The sequence below is a fragment of the Trichechus manatus genome, unplaced genomic scaffold, assembly GCF_000243295.1.
Source record: "Trichechus manatus latirostris isolate Lorelei unplaced genomic scaffold, TriManLat1.0 scaffold00112, whole genome shotgun sequence".
Lineage (NCBI taxonomy): Eukaryota > Metazoa > Chordata > Mammalia > Sirenia > Trichechidae > Trichechus > Trichechus manatus.
The window spans coordinates 4,926,425-4,937,719 of NW_004444048.1; the positions used below are offsets into that span (position 1 = coordinate 4,926,425).

Here is an 11,295-nt window from a genome sequence, read left to right on the forward strand (position 1 = left end):
ACAATGAGATATCATCTCACCCCAACAAGGCTAGCATTAATCCAAAAAACACAAAATAATAAATGTTGGAGAGGTTGTGGAGAGACTGGAACACATGTACTTTTTGTGGGAATGTAAAATGGTACAACCACTTTGGAAATCGATTTGGCTCTTCCTTATAAAGCTAGAAATAGAAGTACCATATGATCCAGCTATCCCGCTCCTTGGAATATATCCTAGAGAAATAAGAGCCATCACACAAATAGATATATGCATGCCCATGTTCATTGCAGCACTGTTCACAATAGCAAAAAGATGGAAACAACCTAGGTGCCCATCAACAGACGAATGCACAAACAAATTATGCTATATCCACACAATGCAATACTATGCAATGATAAAGAACAATGATGAAGCCGTGAAACATCTTATAACATGGAGGAAGCTGGAGGTCATTATGCTGAGTGAATTTAGTCAGTCCCAGCAGGACAAATATTGTATAAGACCACTATTATAAGAACTCAAGAAAAGGTTTAAACACAGAAGAAAACACTCTGATGGTTATGAGAGTGGGGAGGGAGGGCGAGGGTTATTTACTAACTAGATAGTAGATAAGAATTATTTTAGGTGAAGGGAAGGACAGCACTCACTACAGGGGAAGTCAGCACAACAGGACTAAACCAAAGCTAAGAAGTTTCCTGAATACAAATCAAACACTTTGAGGGACAGAGTAGCAGGGGTAGGGGTCTAGGGACCACGCTTTCAGGGGACATCTAGGTCAACTGGCATAACAAAGCTTATTAACAAAATGTTCTGCATCCTACTTTGGTGAGTGGCATCTGGGGTCTTAAAGGTTTGCAAGCGGCCATCTAAGTTGCATCAGTTGGTCTCAACCACCTGGAGTAAAGGAGAATGAAGAACACCAAAGACACAAGGAAAGTAGTAGCCCAAGAGACAGAAAGGGCCACATAAACCAGAGGCTTCATCATCCCAAGACCAGAAGAACTAGATGGTGCCCAGCTGCCACCAATGACTGCCCTGACAGGGAACACAACAGAGAGTCCCAGATGGAGCAGGAGAAAGGTGGGGTATGGAACTCAAATTCTACTAAGAAGACCTGACTTAATGGTCTGACTGAGACTACAGGTACCCCAGAAAGCATGGCGCCTGGACTTTCTATCAGCCCAGAACTAAAACAATTTCCAAAGCCAACTCTTCAGACAGGGATTGGACTGGACTGTGGGACATAATGTGATACTTGTGAGGAGTGTGCCTCTTAGCTCAAGTAGATACAAGAGCCTAAATGGGCAGCTTCTGTCAGGAGGTGAGATGGGAAGGCAGAGAGGGTTAGGAGCTGGTTGAATGGACATGGAGAATCAGGGCTGGAAAGGAGGAGTGTGCTGTCACAGTCTGCGGAGAGCAATTAGAGTCACATAACAGTGTATCTATAAATTTTTATATCGGAAAAAATAAAAATAAAAAAATAAGTATTTTTGATTAACAGTAGTAAGAAATTGAAGGATCTTTAAAACCATCATTTTCATTTTAGTTAACTTTCCTGACTATAAAAGTAATAGATGTTCAATTAAAGAAAATACATGAATTCTGGGAAATACAGAAGATACAAAGATGAAAATTAAAACCACCTATACTCTCACCATGCAGAGGCAACCACTGTAAATATGCTGTTCTGTTTTCTTTCACTATTTTCCATGTATATTATTTTATATATTTTTATTAAAATTATGGTTTTCTAAAGTATATATTGAAAATTTTCCCAAGTCAGAAAGATAGTCACACACACAAAAAAAGCAACAATACATTTGCAAAGGTACAGTTTCATTTGTTAAATAAATAAATGAATAAAAGATCATTCAAGTTTCACTTCTCTGACTACCCATGATCCATTACCAAGGTCTTATGTAATGAAAGGGTAATGTTCATTCTGTTATTATGCCATAAACTTGTCATAAAAATTTGCTATTACTTCTTCTTTTATATTTATATATAAAACACTCCCTGTGCCTGAAAATTAAATCATAAATTTTGAGTCTATTCTGTCTATATTCTATAAATTTTCTACATGTTATCTGTACAAGAAAGAACAATTCCAAAAGTAACATGCGGTTGTGAAAATCGCTACCTATGGTGGCAAAAAAAGAAGCTCCGTTAAACCTAGAATGAAGCCAAGCAGTTGCCACTGAATTCTATTCCATGAAAGCGAAGCAATCAGGGGCACTTGAGGAGTGATGGTTGTTTACCTTACTGAGCTCTCTGCCAGAGAGGGTCTAAAAGCTGCAATGTTATTTATGGAATCACTTCTAGGTTTAAGAAACAGTCTACCTTTCAGCTTAAAATAGACTTATGTTCACCACTTCAGTAACCGTCTTTGTGCTTAAGCTGATTTCAAGTTCCATAACATTACACTTCTAACCCTTAGAATTTTCAAAACAACTCAGTATTAAAGACTATATCATCATCTTTTTCCTCATCAAACACACATGCAAATGTTCAATGGTTTCTCAGATAATTTTATCATATTATTATGTGCCTTAGCCAAGGCAAAGGTAAGCTTATATGCCTAGCTATAGCAGGAACTAATGGCTATTAATTGGAAGGGCTATATTTGGAAGATATTAGACATAACTTACAAATTATACAAAAATAAAATATACCTGTAACCACTCCTTGCTTCATATACAACTCTAAAATATTGATCAATCAGTTGTATTGAGGGAAAGATGTTTTAAGCTATAACAATATAAAACCAAAAATACAAGCCCACTGCCACTGAGTCGATTGCAACTCACAGTGACCCTATAGTAGAGACTAGAACTGCCCCCTAGTGTTTCCAAGTAGCGGCTGGTGGATTCGAACTGCCGACCCTTTTGGTTAGCAGCCATAGCTCTTAACCACAGAAAAGATAATAATAAATCAAGTCTGCAAACATTTAAATATCAAAAATGTTAATCAGGAAAAAAACAGTAAAGAAAATTCAAGGGACTGTAATTGGGAACAATAAAATGTAAGCATTTACACAGTCTCGTTCATCTAAAGAATTGAGTCAGAATGATAAACTGTGTGAGCCACCATCAACCCCACCTGACACCCATCACTGAACCTGAAAACAAAGGAATTGAAAAATTAATTGAATTGGACAAAATCAAACAGTAAGTAAAAATAAGGGTCCCAATTTTTTGTCACTCTGGCTAAGAGACTAATATGATGCTTTGAGGTCACTGTAGCAATTGGTGGTCACTTGACACTTTCTGAGACCTTAACTAGTTAGTGTTGATTCTTGGTGGATCCTGAAAAGAAACTACAAGCCAAAGGCAGCAATCACTTAAATGTGTATATATAGCTGCACACACACACAAATACACATACACACACTTTTCATTTACTAACCTCTCAAATGTGCAGAATATAGTCAGTGAAGGAATGATAACAGCTTTCACCGATTCTACTATCCCATTCATCCCAGGAATTCTGCTAGGCTTACTCCTCACTCCATGGTATCTGACCATTTATTGGGTCAAGTCAATATACCCAGAAATATGAAATGTCAAATGACAAAGGAAATAAATCCCAGTATAGAGAAAATGGAGGAAGGGGGAACAATTAATACTGCATTTGAAATGTACAGCATATCACAAAACTCTCTCCTTCCCTTCTAAAAGAAAAATATAAACTATAACCCTGAAATGTACCAGTAGCAAAAATTAGTTTTTATTGAAAATATATTCACCATCTTCATCCAATAGGATTTAAGGCAGTGTTTCATAAGTCAATATGAATATTTCCTAAATGGATCTTTAGATGGAAAATTAAACTAGACAATACAATTCAGGCCCCTTGCACCTACACAAGCTGTGGAAGAACAATACTGTACCTCAGTCTGCAACAATTCAGGACTCAGAAACAACAGGTAATACTGGTTAAAGGATAACTTCGACTAGAGGGAGAAATGCAAATCTTTGCAACTGAAGCATTCAGATTTTACACAAACAAAGCCTCTCCAATTCTCAAGATGGGAGAAACAGACGGAAAACTCAAACTGAAAAGCTGGCTCACGAGCCTAAGAAAATCCTCCACATCACCAGTCAGAAGGGACTCCCCCAGAATAAGGCCTGCTAAACTCAACTGTAGTGAAACTGTGTCACTTTGTCAGGTGAAAAATTCATTACCTTATTGAAAAGATTCCCAAAAGCTAAATAACAATGTCTATTCTCCAAAACTCATTTACACACTGAGTATTATTATACAAATAAACATCTATTCATTACACTGAAATGCTGTGTAATTTGGTTCTCATTAATTACCTTCCTAAACTGAACTGGAAACCGTGGTGGGGTAATGGTTAAGAGCTATGGCTGCTGACCTTTTAGGTTGGCAGTTCGAATCCTTGGAAACTCTATGGGCAGTTCTACTCTGTCCTATAGGGTCACTATGAGTCGGCATCAAGTCGATAACAAAGGGTTTGGTTTCTTTTAAGCTGAAGTTGAAAAATACAGTCATGCTACCAAAAGTGTCAAATGGATGAAGAGCTGAGATTAAGTTTAATTTTCATCCCTTCCATTGAGTTTTGTACGTTATAGTGGAACAAATTATTCTGGCTGAATAGATACAATGCCAGTATCTTCAATCCATCTTTCTGATTCACCTTTTCAGGGAAGGCTTTGAACAAGTTGGTTCTGGTTTGCACTCCTGCTGAGAATCTGCATTTCTAACAAGGCACCAGATTATGCCAATGCTGCTGGTTAAGGAGTGGGGAACAATTCTGAGAACCACTAGTACAGCAGCGGTTCTCAAATTATACATAAGAATCACCTGGGGATCTTGTTAAACTGTAGATTCTGATTCAGTCTGACACTCAGGTAATTCTTACATATAATGAATTTTTTGAATTGTAAATTACAATTTACAGGATCTTTGAAGAGACTTAAAGGCCACAAAAATATAAGAATAATGTGAATTTTCCTAGAAAATTTCTAAAAAAAGAAAATAAGTCAGGCTCTTTCGTTTCTGTCTCGCATTTGCTTTTATAATAGCCCACAGTGGAGCAGGGGGTGGTGGAGAAGAAACAATATCTACTCTCCTTCTACAGAAAGAGAAATTAACATGAAAAGAGAATAGACGATATGAACAATTAGCAGCAAACCTAGGACATGGCTAATTAGCAGCATACCAAGGACAGATCTCCAACTGACAGAAAAGCAAGGAAATTCAACTAGAAATATGCTCTCTGTTTTTGATACAGAGATGTATAAATAATAACCCTACAACCATGTAATGAAAAAACTATTACCAACAAGCTGCTTCTCAGTTTCATAGCACTGAAACTAACTTACAAAATAAAAGATCCACCAATGATATTTTATGGTAACAAAGTAGGTGATGTTACTTTGTTATCTTAAAACATTACCTAAATAACACTTCATGTGGCATGGGCATATGCTCCCACAAGCATTATAACTCCTAAAAATCTGACAAACATGTGGTTCCACAGGTTAAAGAAAGTCCCAAGCATTAAAATGAACCATAGCCATTAAAAAAAATAAAAATAAAAATAACTACGCATAGATAAAAAGCAGAATGAATGCAATAATCATGTTCAAAGAGGTCCTTGTTTCCTGATTTCTCAGGATAAACATATCAGATGTGTTTATTAAGCCATTAAGAAATTAATGGGATATTTTCTCAAATGTTAAAATTTTACATCTCAAATTTTTAGAAAATTGTTTTATATCCAGAATCCTTAACTTTCAAAACTTCCTGCCTCTTAATAAAAATCCAATACGATGAGAGTACTCACAAAATACTTTCATTTTAAGTTATGATAAAATATCTTTGCTTGGTAATTAAGGTCAAAACTCAGTTTTAGTATCTTATCTAACCACTCCCACAGAAATATACACCCTGATGGCTGGAAGCACAGAGAATTAGAGGACTGCAAGGGGCTGTGGGCAGATCTTCACATCTTGGCCCAAGAACCCAGGTCGTTCTGTCCACGTGTAAGACTTAAGGTCGGGAAAACAAATTCTCCTCTTTCTTCCCAAGTTTCCTTTTCTCTCTTGTATGGCTTTTTCATTTACTATTTCTAATAGGAAATGGTCACTACGATACCTTCAAGAATTAAATGAGCCTATTTTAAAGGCTGCTTTCTGAAAGCAACTTAGTGTTTTTTTTGGTTTTTGCAACATTACTTGCATATCTCACATATAGCAGAGATTGAAAATGTTCATATAATAAGATGATTAATAACTTCAATTTTATTTCTTTTTGATGCTCCCAATTTTTTTTTTAAAAGTAGCATGTTTCCAGAGCTTTCAAAGAAGAAAAGGGCTATATTTTTATGCACTGTAGATGTAACTATGTCATTACTTTGTTAAGTGAGATATCACAAAACTTTTAATTTTATAGTTTTCCTTGATTATTCTATCTGGGCACTCTCAACCCAGGACCCATTCTAACTACGGGGCTAGCGTCATGCAATCCTTGAATACTCTCTGGACATTTTTCAGTGAAGGCTAGAAACTAATCAGGGCCCATCAGCAAGGACTTTTAACTATAACTGTCCTGTGAAAAGACGTTCAGAAGCAAGTACAGAAAGGACTCTAAAGGGTTATAAAGTTAGCTGAACCACTGGGCAGTCTATCTCAGAAAAAGTACATCCAATTAAAGCACCAAGCTTCACTAAGCAGCATTTCTAAAGACCCCTCCTCAACTCAGAACAAGGCTTTGAACCTGTTCACTCTAGTTTGAACCCATGTTGAGAATTTGCATTTCCACCTCAGATATACTGAATCAGAATCTACATTTTAACAAGAACCCCAAGTGATTCTTACATATAATAAATTTTGAGAACCACTGGGTCTACTTGTGATTCTCAGAATTGGTCCCTAACCAGTAGCATTAGCATCATCTGGGAACTTGTGAGAAATGTACATTTTCAGCAGGGGTTCAGACTGGAATGAACTGGTTGGAAGCCCTGTCTCAGAATCAAGCTGCATGAAGGTCTTGTCCCATTATCTGCAACAAGACTCAGCCCACTAACAGAAAAATAATATCCTACACAAGCATATTCTAAGGTAACTCAACTTTCAAAATATCAGTAAGAAATATTGAATGCAAATAAGAATTATTTATACAAATGCATATGCTATATTAAATGTTATTCAAGCTTATTTTTCTCAAGACTTAAAGATTAAGATACGTAGCCAAAGAAAAGCACCTTTAAGTGGGAATCTGGAGACAGGGCTAGGGTTTCAGCTTTTGGCATGAATGCCCCGTTTTTCTTGGGTAAATCACTTTATTTCTCTAGGTCTCAGTTTCTTGATCTCTACAATGGGTAGGGTGGACTCCACAATTGCTTACATGGTAGTTTCCTGATTTACCATCTACAGCCCTTCTAGTAATTATTTTATATAGCACTTACCAGACTTTGGCTGAATAAGACCTTATAAAAATATGCCCTTTTGTTTAGATTTATACTTTATTTCTAATCCTTTTTATTATTTTGTCCACAAAAGTAAGTACTGCTCACAGTCACCAAAGTAGTGATAATTACTATAACAGCTTACATTTACCTAAGTGATTATTTGTCAGACACTGTGCTAACCACTTTATATATATTAATTCACTTGTTTCTCACCACAACCCTATGAGGTAGAAACCATTATAATTCTCATTTCAGACCTGAGGAAACGGAGGCACACAGTGATTTGTGTAACTTGCCTGGGGTCACAAGGTTCACATGTGGTGAAGCCGGAATTTGAACCCCAGGCATTCAAGCCCTGAAGCCCCAGGCACTTAACTACCACATTCTGCACACCTATAAGTCTATGAGGGCGGAGGGTGAAGCATAGCAGAGTTCATCTGCAAAATGTCGTGGAGGTCCCAAACCTGAACGTGTGCTATTCATTCTTTCAGAAGAAAAATTAAGTCAAAAGATAGTTTATGACTTACAAACCCAGTACACGCACTTGCCACTCATATTTTTATCTTCCATGCTTCAGTTTCACAGGTAAATAACATTGATTGTAGAGGGATTAAATTAAATCTACCTTGGTTCTTTCACCCGTTAGGGGAAATGCACAAGTAACAGGAGTCGTGGAAATACTGGTGACTTCCACAGCCCAGTGTTGAGTAGGCGGCACTCTTTTATAATATGGCTGGAAATCACGGTCCAGGGACACTGCACGTTAAGTCATATGCCCCAAAACCGAACAGCAGAAAACAGCCTGAAATCTCTAAGACTGGGGTGTCTCATGGGAAAGATTAGCACAAAGGACTCATGGACCACAACTACCACGGCCTCCACTAGACTGAATCCAGCACAACTAGATGGTGCCCGACTACCACCACTGACTATTCTGACAGGGATCACAATAGAGGGTCCAGACAGGGCTGGAGAAAAATGTAGAACAAAATTCTAACTCACAAAAAAAGAAAAAGACCAGACTTACTGGTATGACAGAGACTGGACAAACCCTGAGAGTATGGCCCCCGGACACCCTTATAGCTCAGTACTGAAGTCACTCCTGAGGTTCACCCTTCAGCCAAAGATTGGACAGGCCCATAAAACAAAACAAGACTAAATGGACACACTAGCCCAGGGGTGAGGACTAGAAGGCAGGAGGGGACAGGAAAGCTGGTAATGGGGAACCCAAGGTCCAGAAGAGGAGAGTGTCGACATGTTGGCAACTAATGTCACAAAAGAATATGTATATTAATTGTCTAACAAGAAGCTAGTTTCCTCTGTAAAACTTCATCTAAAGTATAATAATAAATAAATAAAACTGGGGTGTCTAAGTGCTGAGACCATGTAGTAACAACAGCAACAAAACCTGTGCATCAACATATAGTTCAGGGTGAGTTTAAACCGTGAGCTGATATTCATAATCAGGACACAGAAAAAATACTAGCAATCAAGTAAATCCTATATCTCATTGATAAACCAGTCTCGAATCTGAAGAACCCTGCACTTGGCTGACTTCCAGAAGGTCAGCATTTCAGTGGGCCAAGGCCTGGGAAGGATAGAAAGCAGATTTGAGTTCTGGAACCCAGGAAGAGTCAGAGACCTTTGACAGTCAAAGTGCTACGGACGCCCCCAGGCTTCCCCCGACGGCAAGCGTGAGTCTCCGTTTTGGCAAGGCCAAAAGGAAATTACTTCAGCGAAGAGGGGACAGTGAGCTCCTCCCGCAGGACAAAGGCACACTTTAGCTCACCACATAGCTTGAGTTTCATGTCCAAGGCCACGGACTTTTATCGACTGCTCTTTCAAAGCAGGGACTGAGAGACAGGGACTGGGAGAGGTAGCGAGAAAAGATGAGAGGAGTTGTTTTGTTTTACCTTTAAGGGAAAACAAACACACGTTTTAATGAAAACAACCCATGGAGAAGCCAGCAAAGACTTCTTCACCGGGCCTGTCTCTGGGCTTTTGAATCACTTCCTCCTTTTCTGATGTGTCTCTGAATTCGAGATTAAGAAGTTGCTGAGAAAGTCTAGCCTCTCCCGGCGGCTTCCTGCGAGGGAGCCGAGCGCAAGGCGCTGTCAGCGGCCGCAGACCCTACCCCGCCCGGCCCTCCTCGGGCGGGAGCGGGACGACGCGGCGGCACGAGAAGGGACAAGGATGGATCCGGAGGAGAGAGGGCGAACGCCGCCCAGCCCTTGCCCCCGCTTACCCCAGGGTGCTGATGAAGCCGTTGACCGAGCCCTCCGCGTACAGAGACACGATGTCCCCTATGTAGAGGAAGCTTGACATTTTATCGGACATGCTGCTTCATATTCCAGAGTGGACGTCCCTCCTCTTCCCTGCGCCTTTCTCCGGGAGCTGCCGAGGCAGAAGCGGACTGCAGCGCAGGACGGCAGCGGCGGTGAACGGCGGCGGAGAGCACGGCGGGAGAAACCGGGTGTCCGGCTCAGCCCTGCCCCCGCGCCCGGCAGCCCGGCAGGAGCGAAGTCGGAGCTGCCGACACCCCACGGCGTGCTCAGCCGCGCCGCGCCGAGAAGCCGCAGCCGCCGCCTCCCCGGCAGGTTTCCTGTTTCTTTCAGAAGTTTTCTCTCCAACACCTTTGCTCCTCCTCCTGCTGCCTCCGCTCCCCCCTCCGCGTCCCTTCCCGGCTCTGCGCCCCGCTGCAGCCGTCCCCGCCGCCTAGCGGGACCTGGAGGTTGTAGAGCCCCTGGGTCCCCTCCGGGGAATTTTTGGACCAGGTGGTGGTGCCCATTGGGCAAGGGGGAGGAAAGAAGCTCCGGAGAGGGGGCGGGCGGCCAATCAGGCAGCGGTGGCCGGGGGCGGAGCTGAGCCGGGGCGGGGCGACTCTGGGGACGCCGGGCCACCCTGGAAGACGCGGCGGTAGCCACGCGGGCCGGCGTGGGGACAGAACGCAAGGCGGCGCTGGAGGGGCGGCGGGGGCCGCGAGCCGGGGACGGGGCGCTCTGCAGCCACTCCGGAGACGCCGGACCTGGGGGGCGGGACAGTCCCCGCCCGGGGAAAGCGAGGGACTGCAGGGAGGGAGGGTAAGAATAGGCGATGGGGAGGGCGCGAAGGAGTACTTGAGCAGTGAAGTGAGCCAGTGAGATGTCTGGAGATGAAAAGGTGAAGCAAGAGTGGGAAGGGGAGGTGCGCAAATGCTGACTGAGGGAGAGGAAGGTGTTGAAGTAAAGAAAAAAATAAAGTAAAAACAATACAAATCAAAAATAAATAATATAAAGAGAGGGGGGAAAAGAATCTCGACTTGGAGAATGCAGTTTTCCTTTTTCTCAAGTATATGGCATTAACGAAACTTGATCCGTCCTCAGAGAGAGCCAGGTGGACTCGACCTTCCACCGAGGAAAGCGTTACTTGGCCGACTCAGCAAATTTTGCAGCCAACCGTAGGCCGTGAGGGCTCTGTGGAGCTGAACCTTCTCTTCAGCCTCCAAGGCCGCACCTTCTGCGCCTCCTTAACTCCAAACGAAAGTTTAACCTTCCACCTTGAGGAAGGCACTGTCAGTCTCTCTCACAGTTCTGGTTTGTTCACATTCAAAGCTGCTGACTCTTAAAGCTCCAGCGGTTATAAAGGAAACGAGGCAGGACATATTTCGAGCCCTTCTCTGTTGCTTTTGTAGCCTCATGTTATGTTACCATATTAAAAAGCCGTTTTCCTACTCACCTGAAGACACAGAGGAGCCAAACTCTGTGCGGCGATTATGACACTGGCCATCCAATCAAAAAACTGCCACTTTAGTAATCCCCGCAGAGCAAGATTTGCAGGAAGGCGGAGGGACTACGGGCGAGCAGAGCAGTGTGTGCCAAATTGTGCAACTGACCAAA

General features: G+C 41.8%; 1 protein-coding gene across 1 annotated transcript in view; it reads right to left on the bottom strand.

Moving 5' to 3' along the window:
• Window positions 1–10,175, bottom strand: part of ITPR2 (inositol 1,4,5-trisphosphate receptor type 2) — a 596,492-nt gene extending 586,317 nt beyond the window's left edge. The window contains exon 1 of the mRNA XM_023738100.1: window positions 9,666–10,175. Within this exon, the coding sequence (XP_023593868.1) occupies window positions 9,666–9,757 (92 nt within the window). The 5' untranslated portion in view covers window positions 9,758–10,175. The remainder of the gene's footprint in view (window positions 1–9,665) is intronic.
• Window positions 10,176–11,295: the final 1,120 nt, after the last annotated feature.